This window comes from Drosophila bipectinata, chromosome 4, assembly GCF_030179905.1.
Source record: "Drosophila bipectinata strain 14024-0381.07 chromosome 4, DbipHiC1v2, whole genome shotgun sequence".
NCBI lineage: Eukaryota > Metazoa > Arthropoda > Insecta > Diptera > Drosophilidae > Drosophila > Drosophila bipectinata.
This window is the reverse complement of record NC_091740.1, coordinates 1590163-1609873: the sequence shown is the minus strand read 5'-3', so window position 1 is coordinate 1609873 and position 19711 is coordinate 1590163. Positions and strand designations below refer to the sequence as shown.

At 34.1% G+C, this 19711-nt stretch overlaps 1 protein-coding gene across 3 annotated transcripts in view; it reads right to left on the bottom strand.

The window, feature by feature from the left end:
- LOC108120241 (RNA-binding protein MEX3B) overlaps positions 1-19711 on the bottom strand; it is a 37817-nt gene that overhangs the window by 2171 nt on the left and 15935 nt on the right. For 2 of the 3 annotated variants that reach the window (XM_043213596.2, XM_017233788.3), the window contains exon 3: positions 5360-18542. In XM_043213596.2, coding sequence (XP_043069531.1) covers positions 17092-18542 — 1451 coding nt within the window. In that variant the 3' untranslated portion in view covers positions 5360-17091. Of the gene's footprint in view, positions 1-5359; positions 18543-19711 lie in introns of those variants that run through there. The other variant, XM_070282324.1, reaches the window with a different exon arrangement.

Genomic DNA, 19711 nt, shown 5'->3' with positions numbered 1-19711 from the left:
CCGGATATATATCGCAAACATCGGATATAGTTGGCCGATCCTTTGGGAATATGAATATATAATCTAATTTATTACAATACAAAATCTAAAAAAAGTCTCAAGCTTCTATCTTCAAAAGTACGAAAGTTGATATTTCTACCAACAACCATTTCCGATCGTTCAGTTATATGGCAGCTATAGGATATAGTCGGCCGATCCTAATGAAATTTGGTAGGTCGGATCAACTGACCAAATATATAATCTGTACCAAGTTCCAGCTTTCTATCTTCAAAAACACGAGTTGGGTCAAAGATGGGTCATTTTCGATCGTTCAGTTCTATGGCAGCTATAGGATATAGTCGGCCGATCCTTACGAAATTTGGCATGTCGTATTATTTTAATAGCCAAAAATAGCTCTCACCTAAAATTTGAACTCTCTTACTTCAAAAACACCAAAGTTATACCATTTCCGATCAATCAGTTATATGGCAGCTATAGGATATAGTCGGCCGATCCGGACCGTTCCGACTTATATACTGCGTGCAAAGAAAAGAAAGGTGTGTGCAAAGTTTCAAGACGATAGCTTTAAAACTGAGAGACTAGTTTGCGTAGAAACAGACAGACGGACAGACAGACAGACAGACGGACAGACGGACATGCTCATATCAACTTAGGAGGTGATCCTGATCAAGAATATATATACTTTATAGGGTCGGAGATGTCTCCTTCACTGCGTTGCACACTTTTGACCAAAATTATAATACCCTCTGCAAGGGTATAAAAAGTGCATTTCCATAAAATAATTCATCGTTGTTGTATTGAAATTTAAAGTTTTATACCAGGGGTGACCAAGCATAGCATATGGCAGAGCAAACTCCAATAACAATGAAAAAAATCACCAATACAAAGGAGCACCGAGAGCAATGGGGCTGGGCACCCTTGTTTTATACCTCTAAAACAGTGGGGGGCAAAACTAACACATGTTTAAAATTTGAGTGTGTGCGTAGCAGAGAAAAACAATGAGAGCAGAGAATTCACTGAGCGAAAAAAAGTATTTTTCTTTATTTTATTTTTCGTTAATTCAATTGAAATTGAGAAATTGAGTATTTTATTTAAAAAAAAGCTTTTCTAGCAACATTTGGTAAACAAATGAAAAACTACGCTTCCCTATCTATATTCTCCTTGAAAAAAAACTTTTTCTAACCCAAGTGGAAAGTGAACTTGGAAAGTGGACCCAAGTGGATTTTCTCAGTGGAAAAATTTTGATTTTAGTTTGGGCTGTCAAATAAATTAAAATGAGAGCAAATGAGAGAGCTTCTAAACTAAATTTGAGAGTGCTCACAATGTCAGTGTGCCGGCAGCGCTGCATCAGAATTTCATACCCTATACTCGCGTGCTATGTAAAATGAGAGTTTGCCCACCACTACTCTAAAAAAACACCCTTTATATACTTCGTCTTTTATCCAGAGAAAGTATGCTGCTATATTCGAAAGGTACCAGGCTGGTCGTTATAGCTATTGCTTCTGGGGCGCTGGCAGGTGTACATACCTACCTACTTTTAGTCTCACCTATCTCCCTGACCCCTGCGTCCACGTTAATATGGTAATACGGTAACACGTCCAAAATTGTAACACGTTAGTATGGTAATCAGTATATTAATGTCTATATCGCAATGAACGGCTGATTGTGCTGAATTTTGTTTTCCAGATATAAATAGTTTGGAAACAAAACCCTTTTAAAATAACATGCCGCATTTTATAATTTTTTTTATTGTTTAAGTATGTACAAATCCCTTAGTTGGTCGCAAGCCGACTCTCTCTCGGCCGCTCGACTCAACGGGCCTTTCTTTGGAGTTTCAGCTCTGCATTGTTTAGGTCGGGCCGCCCTCTCCATTATCGAGAGCTTTAGCTTCCCAATGTCTAGTCGGGCCGTACACTCTGTACATATCAAGTCCCTGCATGCACCATAAACTGGTCTATCTTGTTGATCATCCAGCTTCATATGAATGCAGATTAAACATTTTATAAAGTTTCAAAATTAAATAGATTAAGACTATTTGATTGGGAGTGGTCAAGTGTATGAGAGTAGTTGGGCGGGACACAAACTTGACCTGGGCGGATATTATACGATTCCAAGTTCTATCTGATAGTTCTACCTCTTATAGTCTTTGAAATCTACGAGTTAAAAATTTTAGCCCGTTTATATGGGAAACTGTACATATAGATGGGTATACATCGTCTAAAAATAGGCCGATTTGTATAAAATTAGTTTTCCAGATATATATAATATTAACTATTAAAATAGTCAAAAAAATTTTCAAAAACCATCCTGTACTGGCGCTACAGAAATTCGTGATTTATGGCGGCGGGAGAGCCCGTGGAAAAATTAAAACAAACTTGAAAGGCGCGGGCATTATAGGAGTCTCCATGCCAATTCCTACATCTCTCTCTCTCTCTCTTATAGTCTCGAACGGACGTACATGGCTATATCGACTCGGCTGTTGATGATGATTAAGAATATATAACTTTATGATTCCGTCTCTATGTTATTGAAATAATGTTAAATTAAATGAACTACACACTCTAAACCACAGTACTTATTGCGCGATTGACATTGACATTGATTGATGCGTGCAGTGACACACATGTTAACGCGCATGTATAGAGTTCTAAAAATAGAATCGCTCGACCGTTTTAGACCTTGATATCTGAAATACGTACTGTATAATCCTTGCTTTTACATCTCGGTTGCTAAATGTCTCAATTTCAGTCAAGTGGTCAAAAGAAATGTTTTCATTATTTTTGTCATTTTATAGTTTGAATATGCTCTATAGTGTGCGGACTCCTCCATTGGACTATCATCTGCTACCTAGAAATCTGCAATAATTTAAAAAAATTAAAAATAATAAAATTACGTACCGTATTTACCTTTTTTTTAGATATGGGTGATTCTCCAGACCCCGCGCTCCTTACCCTTGGGGTCCAGGGCTCCAATTCATTAGTAAGGTTGTTTCAATGTTTAAAAAGTGCATTTTAGTTTTGTGATTATTTTTCTAATATTATTATACCCTTGCAGAGGGTATTATAATTTTGTCCAAATGTGTGCAACGCAGTGAAGGAGATATCTCCGACCCTATAAAGTATATATATTCTTGATCAGGATCACCTCCTGAGTTGATATGAGCATGTCCGTCTGTCCGCCTGTCCGTCGGTCCGTCTGTCTGTCCGTCTGTCTGTCTGTTTCTACGCGAACTAGTCTCTCAGTTTTAAAGCTATCGTCTTGAAACTTTGCACACACCCTTTTTTCCTTTGCACGCAATATATAAGTCGGAACGGCTCGGATCGGCCGACTATATCCTATAGCTGCCATATAACTGATTGATCGGAAATGGTATAACTTTAGTGTCTTTAAAATTAGATAGTTCAAATTTGACATGAGAGCTACTTTTGGCAAAATAATACGACATGCCAAATTTCATAAGGGTAGGCCGACTATATCCCATAGCTGCCATATAACTGAACGATCGGAAATAACCCAACTGTCGTGTTTTTGAATATAGAAAGCTGGAACTTGGTACAGATTATATTTTTGGCCAGTTACTCCGACCTACCAAATTTTATAACGACCGGCTGATCTTATAGCTGCCATATAACTGAACGATCGGAAATGATTTTTGGTAGAAATACCAACTCTGGTATTTTTTAAGTTAGAAATTTGGGATTTTTTTTAGATTCTATATAATAATAACTTGAGTTATATTATCATATTCTCATAAGGATCGGCCAACTATATACGATGTTTGCGATATATATCCGGTTTTAACTGCAAAGGTATATCAACTTCGGCTCCGCCCGAAGTTAGCTTTCCTTTCTTGTTTACTCTTATTTTTATTCCCTTGCAGAGGGTGTTATACTTTTGGTCAAAAGTGTGCAACGCAGTGAAGGAGACATCTCCGACCCTATAAAGTATATATATTCTTGATATTCTTGACTCTCCTCCAGAGTTGATATACGCATGTCCGACTGTCCTTCTGACTGTTTCTACGCAAACTAGTCTCTCAGTTTTAAAGCTATCGTCTTGAAACTTTGCACACACCCTTTTTTCCTTTGCACGCAGTATATAAGTCGGAATTTGAACTCTAACTCTAAAAACACCGAACTTATTGCATTTCCGATCGTTCAGTTATATGGCAGCTATAGGATATAGTCGGCCGATCCTAATGAAATTTGATAGATTGGATCAACTGACCAAAAATAGAATCTGTACTAAGTTTCAGCTTTCTATCTTCAAAAACACGAAAGTTGTGTCGTTTTCGATCGTTCAGTCATATGGCAGCTATAAGATATAGTCGACCGATCCTTATTAAATTTCGCATGTCTTAATGTTTTGCCAAAAATAGCTCTCGTGTCAAATGTAAACTCTCTAACTCTAAAAACACCAAAGTTATACCATTTCCGATCAATCAGTTATATGGCAGCTATAGGATATAGTCGGCCTATCCGAGCCGTTCCGACTTATATAGTGCGTGCAAACGAAAGAGGGGTGTGTGCAAAGTTTAAAGACGATAGGTTTAAAACTGAGAGACTAGTTCGCGTAGAAACGGACAGACAGACAGACGGACAGACGGACATGCTCATATCAACTCAGGAGGAGAGTCAAGAATATCAAGAATATATATACTTTATAGGGTCGGAGATGTCTCCTTCACTGCGTTGCACACTTTTGGACAAAATTATAATACCCTCTGCAAGGGTATAATTAATATAAATAGGTTTAAAACAGAGGTCGGCACCCCAATACATTGATATTATTTTACCGCATTAGTGTTAGTAACGTATAGCAGAAAGTAGGCTTTGAACATGACGTTTCACACATTTATACTGTGTGTGTGTGGCAGAGCTCGGGCAGAGAAATTTCCTATGCCCCCGAGATAGGGCCGTGCCGACCTCTGGTTTAAAATAACAAAAAACTCGAACCTGATTTGAACTCGTTTCAATCTGCCTATCAGGCAAACATTCTACCACTTGGCTATCCCTCAACAAGTTAACTTGTTGCCCTGAGGAACCCGCTCGTTAAACCCGTTAATTAAATCCGAGGCATTGAATAATTATAGAAAAGAATATTGATTTTTTTTTCATTTTACCGCAGTGAATGCGATTTTAGAGTGATTTGTGACTGGAAAATTCTGCTGAGTACTCAATGTTACTATTACTAACAAGCAATATTTACAATAGCAATACAAAGTGTTTTTTTTTCGAAATAATTTATTGTATAACCATTTAGGGATACATTTTAGTTGTATACATTTTATATATATACATATATATATATATATATATATATATATATATACATATATGTATATATTATATATATAATTATATGTAAAATTTCTATTTATATAAATACATAATTATCATGTTTACATAAATGTTTTCATACAAAGTTTAAGGTCATGTTTTGGTTTATTTGTTTGAATACTAATTAGAAAAAGACCTGCCCAATCAAATTTCTATAAAAAATGATTGGATAAGATAATATTCTTCCCTTCGAACACAATATGGATATTTCGCTACTATATTATATATTTAAATAGTTTACATTAAAACTACACATATTATATTAATTAATATTAATTTTATAAGTAAATATTTATTTACTTACTTCCTTCAAATATGTATTCATTTATTTTAATAAAAATGACTTTTTTCTTGCATAACTTTTACCAATAAAAATCCAAAACATTTCCCGGATATTCAAAAATATTTATAAAAATTCGAACTTAGAATTATTGGTGCCGACCAAATTAAAAGTTTTCCGAACCCAGTCATGAATATTCATAACTACACTGACTTTTGGGTTTAGAAATACAAATGGGCTTAATTTTGTTTTTAATCTTAAGAGCAGCCTTGTGTAAAGCAATTAGGGAAGCCTATAATTAATTTATTTAGTTTTATTAATTCGTCTTTCGAATAAGGAAAAGGATATATTTTCTTCTCGATCTTCGTTGTCGAAACATTCTTTGCCACTCGTCTGAACATAAAAATACAAATCTTTACAAACTGTGTAAAAAAATATTTTTTTTTTATTTTTTATTTTTTTACTCATTATTTTAAATCGGAAATAATCCCTTTACAGGATCGGGACTTATAAATAGTAAAAAAAAAAAATATGGGGAAACTGACAATGAATAAAATTTTACATACAATGCAACTACATTCATATGTATGTATCTTTTTAACAAACTAAAAGAGAAGAAATTGTTTTCTATAAAACGACTTTATTTAGCTTTTTCTAAAATACTGACTTTTGTATGTTTATTTGTTGAATGACTTAGTGTTTATTTTTTGTAGAATATTTTTAAGGCTATCTGAGACCAATCAATAAATTTACATTTATATATAATATTACCTTAGATTCAAATTAATGATACTTGCTTTTTACTTTTATAAATTAAATTGTACTAGTAATGAATAATATACTTTTTTGTATATATTTTGCGCTTTCAATTATTTTTATTTAGTCTCACTCGTTTGTATTATTTTATCTCTTAAAAGTGTTTAAAATTATATACATTCAAAAATTTATATATTCCAGCCTCTAAAGTATTCGACTAGCTTTGTTCAAAATATTCTTTGTAATAATTAAAATTTCCTTCGGTAATCTAAATAAAATAATAAGTCATATGAAACTTAACGTTTATTTATATAATTATATTTATTTATATATTGATGATTTTATTATGATTGATGCTACAGTTATAAGTCTTTTTATTCACATTAATTTGAATTTATACTTTTGTGGATGTCGAGTATGTTCTTGTAAATAAATATAATTCGTTTTATTTGACCTTATTTAAGTCCTGTGCTCATCTTAATATTAATGTTAGATTATCAGTCAATTTTTATTAGAATTATGATTAGAAAATTCACTTTTGAGAACCAATATATTATTGGAATAAATTGTAGCGTTATTATATGGCTGAATATTTTAAACTTATTTTATTTGCATTGTATCAATATAGTTTTAAAATACCGATCTTTGCGGTAAGACAAAATGGAATAATGCATTTCGGAAAAACAAAAAAAAAACAACTAATAAATCAAACGGTCATAAGTAAATTTCATATTTTAAATCCGATAGTCAAATTATAAAATGTAATATAAATAAGGTACACAAACATTTTCAAATGCAGACTATTTCCGTAGTTATTTTTTCTTCTGCTTCCCAATACGATTTGACAAAATTTAAATAGGGTCCACAAACGTTCTTATAAGACCAAACCCAATTTATGTTTTCGTAGTTATGTTTTCGATAATACTCCCCAAAATACGAAAATTTTCACAAATACCATAACCTTACAGCGTTACTATTTTGCTAAAATAGTTTGGATTCCGAGAAATTTGGGTTAATGTGAAAACATTTTCATTCATTAATTTTGAGCTATTGGGGAAAAAGGAAAAAGTTTTGATGCTCGTTATTAAAATGTGAGCAAATTAAGTTCTAAATTTTGTTAAAATTCTTTACAACCAATGACGCTTTCTTAAAAATCTTAACCTCGTTTGAAAGTATTTTTATATTCCTATTCGACTTTAAAGACTAAACATCTAAAAAATAAAATGTTTATAAAGAGTTTATGCCGTATTGAAGCGTTTTTTTTTGAAAATGTTTCTTTGACGTATTAAAAGATAAAATTTTGAAATTACTCAATTTTTAAATAAACTTTAAAAAAGCATTTTGTTAAACAATAGCAAAAATAGCAACGCTACTGCATCGAAAATATAAAACGGTTTATTGTTTATTTTTCGAAACCAGATCTTTTTCCAGATCTGTCGATTCTTTCCCGGCCGCTTGACTTCAACGGGTCTTTCTAGGGTATTATAATTTTGGTCATAAGTATGCAAACCAGTGAAGGAGTAAAATCAGACCCTATAAAGTGTATATATTCTTGATCAGGATCACCTTCTAAGTTGATATGAGCATGCACGTCTGTCCGTTTCTACGCAAACTAGTCTCTCAGTTTTAAAGCTATCGACTTAAAACTTTGCACATACCCTTTTTCCTTTGCACGCAATATATAAGTCGGAACGACTATATCCTGTAGCTGCCACATAACTGATTGATCGGAAATGCTAAAGCTTCGGGGTTTTTAGAATTAGAGTGTTCGGATTTTGTACAAATGCTATTTTTGCCAAAATAATACGACAAACGAAAAGGACAATAATTTCCTTATGGAGCATATTCCATGAATTTATAAGGATCGGCCGACTATATACTACAGCTGCATTATAAATGAACGATCGGAAATGATTTTTGGTATTTGGTAAAAATACCGACTTTGGTATTTTTGAATACAGAAGCTTGGAACTTTTTTTTCTCAAATTTGTAATCTAATAATTTAATGGTCTAATGGTTTTATTTTAAAATTCTAAAAAGGATCGGCCCACTACATGCTTTATTTTCAATATATATAAGACCCTAACTGCAAGGCTATATTAACTTCGGCTCCGAAGTTAGCTTTCCATTCCTGTTAATACTGAGTTTTCGGAAAAAAAAAACCAAAAACCCTATTCCAATAACTCTATTTTTATCTTTTTTTATATATTTTTTCACCAAATTACACGTTCTAGGTTGTTTATTAAAATGGAACTGTTAAATGAAAAAGTGTAAAAAATTCGAAATAGATTATAAATAACCCATAATTATGCTACCCATTAACCATTTGGTTACGACCTAATATTTGTTTTTATATTTATATAGAATTTATTTATGCTCACACCTAGGTGGTATAGAGTACGCCAAGTCTTGGCATCGTTTGAGTGGAATCCAGCCACATCGATTTTATGTATAGGACACAAACCGCTGTGGAAGAAGCATACCCATACCAAGTTTGTAACGACATATTGTCTTGAACCTGTTTTACCGAATAACACCAGTTTGCACCAGTTCGTCAATATAGATAAAGCCATTTGGGTAGTGGATAGTTCAAGTGGCTGTTAAAAAAATTCCACTTGGCTTTGATATGCCTTTTTCCAAGTAGTGTGGTTCCTTTTGTGGACTCTGTGCATTCAAATTTTAATCTATTAGTCTCCGGGAAAAGCATAAAGGATATGCTCTAAAATTAAGTTTTTGAATATCGCACCCCGTTTTTCCGTATTCGATGTATATTTTTATTATGGAATTAAAAACCATTTGGCATAAAATTTTAAGAGAATTTGAACTTATTTGTATGTTTTGTCCAGCTTTCTATGCTGAGATCGTTCCACTTTCTCTCATGGTGCAGTGTGGTCCTCTAGTAACGAAAATTAAAATTTTCCCAAAGTAATAGGTTATTGTCATACAAATTAACTAAACTAAACTATTTATTTAAGCTAAATTATTTATTATAAATAATAAACTAAACTTAACTGACTTTTCAAAAAATTGTCGAACTTTTTGTAAAAAAAAATGCAAAAACTGCTATTTCAAAAAAAGTTTGTAATTTGATGCAAAAACATGAAAAAGCACCATGAAACTTAGTTAATACTAAACAAAAACAGTTATATTTTTTCGATTCTGTTGCACTGCTTTTACTATGAACACATGAGCTTTAGAAATGTACATTTTTATTTTGTTTGTGCTTATATTTGAAGTTTTCTTGACGACTTAGTGAATATAAAAAAATAATAGCACCGCTTCAGCACATTATGATTTGGGGGAAAAAAATGTATTTACTGTTGAAATTTATTACAATTTTAATATTTTTTTATATTGTTAGTATCCCTCCTAATCGAATACAGTTATAGTTGTACTCAAGTTTCTTTTTAGATATTCATTTTAAATATTTTTCAAAATACCCGTTAAAGCAATGAAAAAAATATTAGCACCATTGCTTCTTTATTTATCGAATCTTGGATATTTGACCCCTTTACCTTGATAAAATTAACCCATTTAATAGATTTAAGTTTAATTTATATATTTTGATAAACAAAATTTATAACGTTAAAATTTGACGCGAAGAACACTGCAATATGAAAAAAGCTAATATTATACAAAATCAAGAAAGGAAAGCTAACTTCGGGCGGAGCCGTAGTTAATACCTTGCAGTTAAAACCGGGTATATGTATATCGCAAACATCGGATATAGTTGGCCGATCCTTATGAGAATAAAATAATATAACCCAATTTATTATAATAAAAAATCTAAAAAAAAGTCCCAAACTTCTATCTTCAAAAGTACCAAAGTTGGTTTATCTTCAAAAACACGAAAGTTGGGTCATTTCCGATCGTTCAGTTATATGGCAGCTATAGGATATAGTCGACCGATCCTTATGAAATTTGGCTTGTCATGTTATTTTGCTTTCACGTATAATATGAACTCTCTAACTCTAAAAACAACAAAGTTATACCATTTCCGATCAATCAGTTATATGGCAGCTATAAGATATAGACAGACGGACATGCTTATATCAACTCAGTAGGTGATCTTGATCAAGAATATATATACTTTATAGGGTCGGAGATGTCTCCTTCACTGCGTTGCACACTTTTGACCAAAATTATAATACCCTCTGCAAGGGTATAAAAATATATATACAGATAGAACATTGTGGAATCAAGTGGGTTGTTTAGTGAAATTCAAAAAAGAAAAATTTTTCTAAAAAAAAAAAAAAAATGTAAACCGATTAACTGTTGAATAAACTTTTCACATGCAAGCAATATTGATCTCAGACCTCTCTGTAAGTCAATATAGGTTGCCCTAAACCGTCATGGCAAGGTGGATAAAAACAAAATTATGGCTTAAACAGTTGGCTTGTATCCAAAGCAACTTAATCTAAACGTCTTCATCCCAGGAAATGTCCCACCTTTATATCGGAAACACATTATTCACAGCATATAGTTTTCCAAGTAACCTCCAAATTGCTCGACTGGAAAATGGCAAAAAATTGCATTCTCAAATGGGCACAAAAAGGTTTTTTTTTTAATTTTATAGTGTTTAGAAGTCCATGTAACTAAGAGTGCTACCTTCATACAAATCAATTCATGAATATTTTGAAGAAATGTACGTTTCCTCTTGCTGAGTGTAAAATTTCACTTATAGAAGACCTTTAGCAGGACAATGATAAAATACATTGATGTGATTTTAATACATTAGTATTAATAACGAATAGCAAAAAGTAGGCTCGGAGCATGACGTTTCATACTTTTATACTGTGTGTGAGCGGCAGAGATCGGGCAGTGAAATTTCCAATGCCCCTGGAATATGGCACTGCCCACCGCTGGTTTTGAGGAAACTCTATAAGTGTGTTGGGCACTTGGGAAATCTTCTGACTTCAATCGCACAGAAAATATTTATTCCAAGGCCAAAGAGGTTGTTTTTAAGTTTATTTCCACTACAAATTTTGAGAATTTACTTTGAAGTTTTTGATCAAAATATCCATATAATATTGGCAGAACTTTGTTTTGCGCAAGTGCTTTTGGCAATAAACGACGCGCCACTAAAAATTAATATATGCCAGTGGTCTAAGTTTTGGATTTTCATATTTTTGAATGATACATTTTTTTTTTCAAATTCGTAATGTTTAAAATATGAGTAAGGTAACCATTTAAACATTTTCTGCTCTAGTGGTGCTATTTTCTGCGTAGCTGTGAAATATATACATATATGGCTTATGTATTTGATTTTGTAACAATTAATCGCGTAGGCTATCGTATAGTTTCCCGACTATATAATAAGCGGTAACAGTTAAGATAAAAAAACAAGAAGGGAAAACTAACTTCGGGCGGAGCCGAAATTGATATACACATGCAGTTAATATCGGACTGTATATCGCAAATATGGGATATAATTTATTTTATTTTTAGATTTTTTTTTTTTTTTTTGAATTGACTAATCCTTATGAAAGTTTTGTTATAAAACCAACTAAAATTCATTTTAAAACTCATTTTTAAATACCCAATCAAAAAAAGTCCCAATTTTATATCTTAAAAAATACGAAAATTAGGTTATTTCCGATTTTTCAGTTTCCGGTATGGAATCTATAGGATGTAATCGGCCTATCCTTATGAAATTTCGAATGTCGAATCAATTGTCCAAAAATGTAAAAGTTGCTACCTTATATGTTAAAATTCACGAAATTTGTTTCATTTCCGATCATTCACTTATGGCAGAAATTCAAATTATGAAATTTGGTATGTCTTATCATTTTGCCAAAAATAGAATCCGGCAAATAGAATAGAATAGGAAACTCTCTAAATCTATAAACAGACAAATTAAAAATTTGCCATAGAAATAGTTCGGCATCAAAACTCACATTTACCTCTGTCATTAGGCTTTGCGCCTCTGCTACCATACCTAACTCGAGTCGCTCCTTTCTGACAATCACAGCACATTTTGTGTATCAAGAGTCACATAACTCTATAAGCCTTAAATATACTAGAACGGATCAGGTTTCTTTAAATATAAATATTTGTCTTTTTTTTGTGTGTTTGTCGTCCATTTTTTATCGTGCTTGTCTTGTGCTATGTCGATACGTGTCTTATTAAAGAAGATTTAAGTTAAACATATTTTCGACGTTCAATTTAGTCAGGTACCAGTGAGTATGTAGTCTGTTGAAAGAGGCTTGCGCAGAGTTTCAAATAGACCGTGTCGACTGAAACCTTTTGAAAAATTTTTGACAACCGTAGAAATTATAATGAAATCACAGAACTTTAAGTACTGTTCAAACGTTTTTTAAAAGCATACTAGCTGTTCAATCCAGTCAAAGATAGATTGTCAAAAAAGAAGAATTTTACATTTCATCTTATATAGCTGTCATATAACTGAACAATCGGAAATGACACAACTTTCGTGTTTTTGAAGATAGATGGTTTGAATTTTCTGCAGATTATATTTTTTTGCCAATTAATTCAATCTACCAAATTTCATAAAGGATCGACCGTCTATATTCTATAGCTGTCATATAAATGAACGATCGGAAATACTACACACTTGGTTATCGACTTTGGTACCAACTTTGGTATTTTTGACGGTAGAAGCTTAGGACATTTTTTAGATTTTGTATTTTATAAATTGTTTTTTTCTATAATTGTTATATGTATAAATGGTTTTTGTTATGATATTCTCAGAAGGATCGGTCAATTATATCCGATGTTTGCAATATATTTCGGCAATAGCAATAGCAATATTCTGTGCTCCACGTAGCCGCAGCCAAAAATCGAGAGCAAGAGCAGAGCAGAAATGTGTCAGCGCAAAACTATATTATTGATGACGTTTCTTAAAACGATTAAAAAAATGGAACTATAAAATATTTGTACATGCTCGGCATGCTATTATCAGCTTCAAAGTAGATACCAGTTAGGTTAATATTAAACCGTAAACTTGAAAAAGTTTAAGTTCTCTTCGTAAGAAAAAATTTTTTAAAATACTATTAATAATCCCATAATAGAATGTATTATGGTTCAGACGACCAATTTTTTTTGGCAAAAATTAATTTTTTAAACATTTGAAATTTAAATATAATTGTATGATAATGTACACAAAAGAGATTTAAAAATCTTTTAAATTTATAAAAACCCGAATTTTACCATGCGAAATACATACTCTTTGGATTAAAGTCCTAAAAAGTTGGTTTGTGTCCTTATATCTTACAAATGGTATGTGATATGCTACAATTTTTTTTTTTTAAATATCAGGTTTTAAATTAGGGTTTTAAATTTTTTTAAATTAGGGTCGATTTCTATTGTTTAACTAGAGATATAAAACGAGCTAAGCCTAATCGAACCATAAGGAGTAGTTCAATCTGAACGGTGTTTCATTCTCTTTCGAATACATACTGTCTGAAAATGCACATTTGGGTGCATTCTTCAATAATTGACATTTTAAAAGCTTACTTTGTGGAGTGGGAAGCAGAACAGTTTTTTAATAATAATTAATTTGAAGAAAGCTTATGAAAAGGATTTTAGATTGGGAAAAGGAGTTTTAAAAAAAAAACCTATTCACAATAAAAATAAATCTTTGAAATCATTTTCCATATTGCCAAATTTTCCAATTTTTCTTTCAAGGTCGTTATTTTTCTAATATTAAAAAAAAACAGTTTTTAGGCTTACAAAATGTTAATTTTTAAAAAAATTTTGTTATTTTATTGTCCCATTTGTCTGAACTTGGAGTTGTATATACATATAAACCATTAAAATTTGGGTAATATATCCTTAGAACTTTATAAACTGAACTGATTATAAGAACTTTAATAAACTGGCGCTACAGAAAGATTTTCGTTTTGAAGGGGGTGCAAAATTTTTGCAAAATCTTTGTCCCATTTAGTCTCCAAAATCCACGTGTTTCAAATTTTAATACGTTAGTATGGATATTGGTATGTACATGTCTATATCTCCCACAAAACTGGCCGATTTGGAGGAATTTTGTTAAATAAGCTATAGAAATAGTTTGTCATAAAAATTTTTTCATACCCTTGCAGAGGGTATTATAAGTTTGGTCAAAAAGTGCAACGTAGTGAAGGAGACATTCCCGGACCCTATAAAGTATATATATTCTAGGTCAGGATCAGGATCGTGAGTTGATATAAGCATGTCCGTCTATCTGTTTCTACGCCAGAGGATACTTTTTTATTTGTTTAATAACTGTTGTTAGAAAACATTTTTTTTAAATAATATACATTATTTTAGTGTCAATTCCAACTTTTGAAAGTGAAATGACCAAAAGACTCACGAAGCTGCTCCAGAGGTTGCCGACTTGTGCTTTTGAAGAATACCTACGTCAGGTTGAGCCCGGCGACCCCGAGCACAACTTGTGGCAACTGACAAGTCACATCAAGCGTCCAAAGACAAGGGTTGCTCAGGTTAGGAAACCCGACGGTGAGTGGTGCCGCTCCGATCAGGAGAGGGCGGACGCATTTGCTGCTCATTTGGAAGACGCCTTCACTCCATTCAATAGATGCTCGGAGGTGGACCAAGCTGAGACTGAGAGGTTTCTGCACTGATTTCTGTCAATTGGATCCAGTCTCGGAAGAGGAAGTTCAAGAGGAGGTCGCTGGCCTTAACACCAAAAAATTCCCGGGTGCGGATGGCCTGGAAGCACTTGCCATTAAACTTCTCCCCCCATTAGGTATCCAAAGGCTTACGAGCATATTCAACGTGTGCTTGGAGATCGGCCACTTCCCCTCTGACTGGAAAAAGGCGGAGGTCATCCTCATTCCGAAGCCAGGAAAGCCTGAAGCTGAACTTGCCTCATACAGGCCGATAAGCTTATTATCAGTACTATCCAAGTTACTTAAGAGAGTATTTCTGCGCAGATTTCAGACCGTATTAGACGAGGTTGGCTTGATTCCAGACCATCAATTTGGTTTCAGGCGTTGTCACGCCACCCCGGAGCAATGCCACAGGATTGTACAAAAGATTCTAAACAGCCTGGAGGAGAAGAAATATTGTTGCGCAGTTTTCCTTGACGTCAAGCAGGCATTTGACAGGGTCTGGCATCCAGGACTACAAATGAAAATAAAAAGGAGCGTACCCCATGAGCATTCCGCCTTCCTCAAGTCATACCTGAATGACAGGTCATTTAGGGTTAGATGTGGAGACGCAAGGTCAGATTATAGGCCCATTAAGGCAGGTGTACCGCAGGGCAGTGTACTTGGCCTCATTCTGTATACCATATACACAGCCGACATGCCTGTCGCTGAAGAGGAGGGCCTTCTAGCGGATACGTATGCAGACGATACGGCATTTTTGACCTCTGCAATCTTTCCAGAGGAGGCCTCTGCGTCTCTCCAACGCCAGCTGGACATACTTGATCCGTGGCTTCGAAGGTGGAACATTGCCGTCAACCACGAAAAATCAGGCCAAACGACTTTTACAATGAGGAGAGGCGACTGTCCTGGAGTCAGTCTCGGAGGCACTCCAATTCCAGCAAGCCCTACACCCAAATATCTGGGTATGACCCTGGATAGAAGGCTCACCTGGAAAACCCACCTGCAGCGCAAACGGACGCAAATCGGGATCAAGCTGCGTCAGCTCAACTGGCTCATTGGAAGGAGGTCCAGGCTGAAGCTAAGAGTCAAGCTCCTTATATATAAAGCCAGTCTGGACCTATGGTATCCAGCTATGGGGGACGGCGTGTCTAAGCAACCGAAGGATCATCCAGATCGCCCAAAATAAGGCCCTAAGAACTTTAACTGGAGCTCATCCGTTCCACGACAATGCGACAATCCACGACCAACTGACAGTCCCATATTTGAGCGAAGAAGTTCAGCGATTCGCCAATAGATACGTGAAAAGGCTGGACCGACATCCTAACCCTGAGGCCATCAATCTTCTTGACAACAGCTACACCATAAGGAGGCTGAAACGGACCCACCCACTGGACCTCTGCCACTCGGGCGAACGGGACTGAGCTGCAGTTGTAAAACCAACAAGGCCCACTAAAGGGCTCGACAATAAATTAATTGAATTCTATCGCTAAGGTTTAGTGTTAAAATTAGTTTCCTAGGATAAGCAAACATTGTACTAATCAATATTTCATCAAGTTAAGGTCCCATTATAAAATTTAATTATTGTCCATAACTCCGGACAGATTTTAAATATTTTTTTTAAACTATTGATTGATTGATAATACAAAAAAATTCCAACTTTTTAACTAACAAAAAATTAAATTAAAAACTACGTTTTTTTTTGCAGTGAATGCTCTGCTTCCATTGTTTTTTGCTGATACGCATACACAACAATACCACAATCAAAATAATACCACATACCAATTTTCATAAGAATCAGCCGACTATATCGTATAATTGCCATTCAACTGAGAGATCGGAATTGGTTGGGGTTGGGTTGGTTCGTTGGTTGGGGGCGTGTCAAAAACTTGAAACCAACATCAAACGCGTGTGCATTATAGCTCTAGCCTTGTAGTCTATAGCTCTATCCTATAGTTCTATCTCTTGTAGTCTCGCGACCCACGCGTTCATACAGACAGACGGACATGTCTACATCGACTCGGCTGTTGCTGATCATGAATATATATACTTTGTGGGACAGATTTTTTTTACGGAGATGATTCCTTCTCTATTTTACATAAAATTACACGAAAACAATATACCCTTGTACCCTACACGTACCAGGTAATTAGCCTAAAATTCGCATGGCGTGATAAACTATTGAACTACAAACTGGGCAAATTGCATCAATGGAAATGCAAATCTGATTAGCACATTCCATACAAAACATATTGTGACCACAGGGAACTAAAGCAGTAGTAACTTCATTTTCATTGCAAACAAAGCATTCGCGGTGAATAGATAATTTATCTTCAGAGTGCTGGACTTGATTGGTTTGTATTGGTTGTTTATGGTTGTTAAAAAATGGTGTCTCCTTTTCATGATTACGATTTTTTTTTTTTGATCCGTGGTTGCCAAGGCCTAGAAGTGAGTCTGTTGGGCTTATTGAAATTGTAGGTGAGCAATGAGCGGTGGGTAAAATATTATTTGATTGATTCCAAATGCTAGGTGAGTCGCCTATTCCCTCATCGATGTCAATAGAATCTCCTATATTTTTCCATATATTTACCATTTCTGGTGGCGTGTTGGGCCTGTTATTCGTACTTTTCGTTGAAGTTGTAGACGATGCAGATGAACAAGATCGAGTTAAAATAGTTGCCGCAGAGTTAGATTGTATTGACGAAGTGTTTGATACTGACGGACACAACGATGAAGCTTTGCCTATCCCATTACGAAACACATTCTGCTTCTTTGAAAATTGTTTATCAGAAGTACTTGTTTCCGTTATAGTTGTTATTAAATCTAAATCAGCGAACTTAATTTTTTGACTGCAGTTATTTACGTGATGGTATGGAAAAGTTTTAATATTATTAATATTTTTATTATCTATTTCGTTTGCAACATTACTTATTTTGTTATCTAAATATTCTAAAGATGGTAAAGAATTTGTGTATATAGATGATAATTTTTCGGAATTTATATCATCGTTCAGTATCTGAGCAAGAGAATTTGTTGGAGGTAAACTTCCAAAATCATTAATGTCGACAGATTCACTATCTTGTACGGTATTGCCAGAAAAATTCCCAAACCCTGAACCAGTGCGAAGAGCAATGTGAGCCTCTATCTGCTTTCGTGCAGAATCTACATTCACTGGCAAGCCAGTAACTTCAAAAATAGGTTCCTTTTCACGAGATGGTGTAACGATATAAGTTTGCGTTTCATGTTGTATGTGTTTTATAGTTGCACCCTTTGGCCCAACAACAAGTCCCACAACTCGATAGGGCACTCTTACTTGAATAGTAATTTGCCCAGGAATACAAGGAGGTCCAGCCTGCATTCGGGAAATCGTACTTATGTTGCTACAGGAATCACTTGCTATTGATCCGCTGTTTTGTCCATCGCTGAAAGGTTTCCTTGATGCGCGTATTAGACTAAAATGATCAGCAGCAGATAGTATTTCCCGCTTTGCCTTATTTACATCTTCCTTTCGGCCAGTTACCACAAAAACCGGTTCTTCTCCTCGTACTGGTGTCTTAATGTAAGTGTTGGTTTTGGCTCTCAAGGCCTTTATTTTGCAACCTAAAAAAAATAAAGAACATTTTAATATACATTTTTAAGTAATGCATAAAAAAGTATAAGGGTAATTAAAAAAAAAAAGGACTTAAACTAAATTTATTTGGATCCAAGGTTACAGCCCGCCAAGGCAGACGCCAACCTAAATGGAGCTTTTTAGTTTAATTTTAAGAGTTTTATTGGCTATTAAGCTTATATAAGCATTGAAACGGTGAGTGACTATATAAATGAACTCATGCTAAATGACAGGACCAATAAAAATCTGGGCGGGTACCATACGAGTCCATGATCAAAATCGGATAGTTTTCTCTCGGTATTATTAGTCCGTGCACATCCAAATCGGATAGTTTTCTCTCGTTATTGTTAGTCCGTGAACATCCAGTGTCGTTAAACAAACGTTATTTTTCAACCTTAATAGGTCGATCACTAACGGACGGGCCGACATACGGACATGCCTATATTGACTCGGCTGTTGATGCTGATCAAAAATATAAAGTGGGGAGCAAAATTGATTTCATGTTCAGCATATGCATTAAAGCGGGTCAATTTTTTTTCGCAAAAATCGTCCCCCATAATCGGAATCTACGAAAAATTCTAAGAAAATTTCACCATGAAACCATGTGTCTAAATGTATTCCTAGCTCGCGCCGTGAAGCTTAAAGATTTCACTATGAGGTACATAAGGTATTTCGAGGTATTTAAGACATTTTAATGTATTTTAAAAAAAACATACGCATTTTCAAATTATGTTGGAGTCAATTCTGATTCATCTTTTTACAACAAATTTTAATTTTTTTTTGAATTTATTTAACTTATAATTTATTTTTTATTTCGAAAAAAAGGTCCAAGCTAGCCATGTACTGAGCATTATATAAGAAAGTAGGAGCAATGCGTCTGTAACTTTTTAAGGAAGTACGGTATTGATCTAAAAATTGAAATATATATTCAAAGGCACTTTAAGCAACTAAATAAAAGTAGGCGTGGCATGATTTAATTTTATTTTTTATTATAAAGTTTATTTGCTTTCCAACAAGTAGGTAATTTTTGCATTTTGTTGACTTGGAATATAACGTCATCTTATTAGAATCTCAAGTCTTTCTTTGACTCCATTTGAGGAACTTTGGAACGGATTTCCAAAGTCAATGACATAACAGCATCTCGAGGCTGTGGCATAAC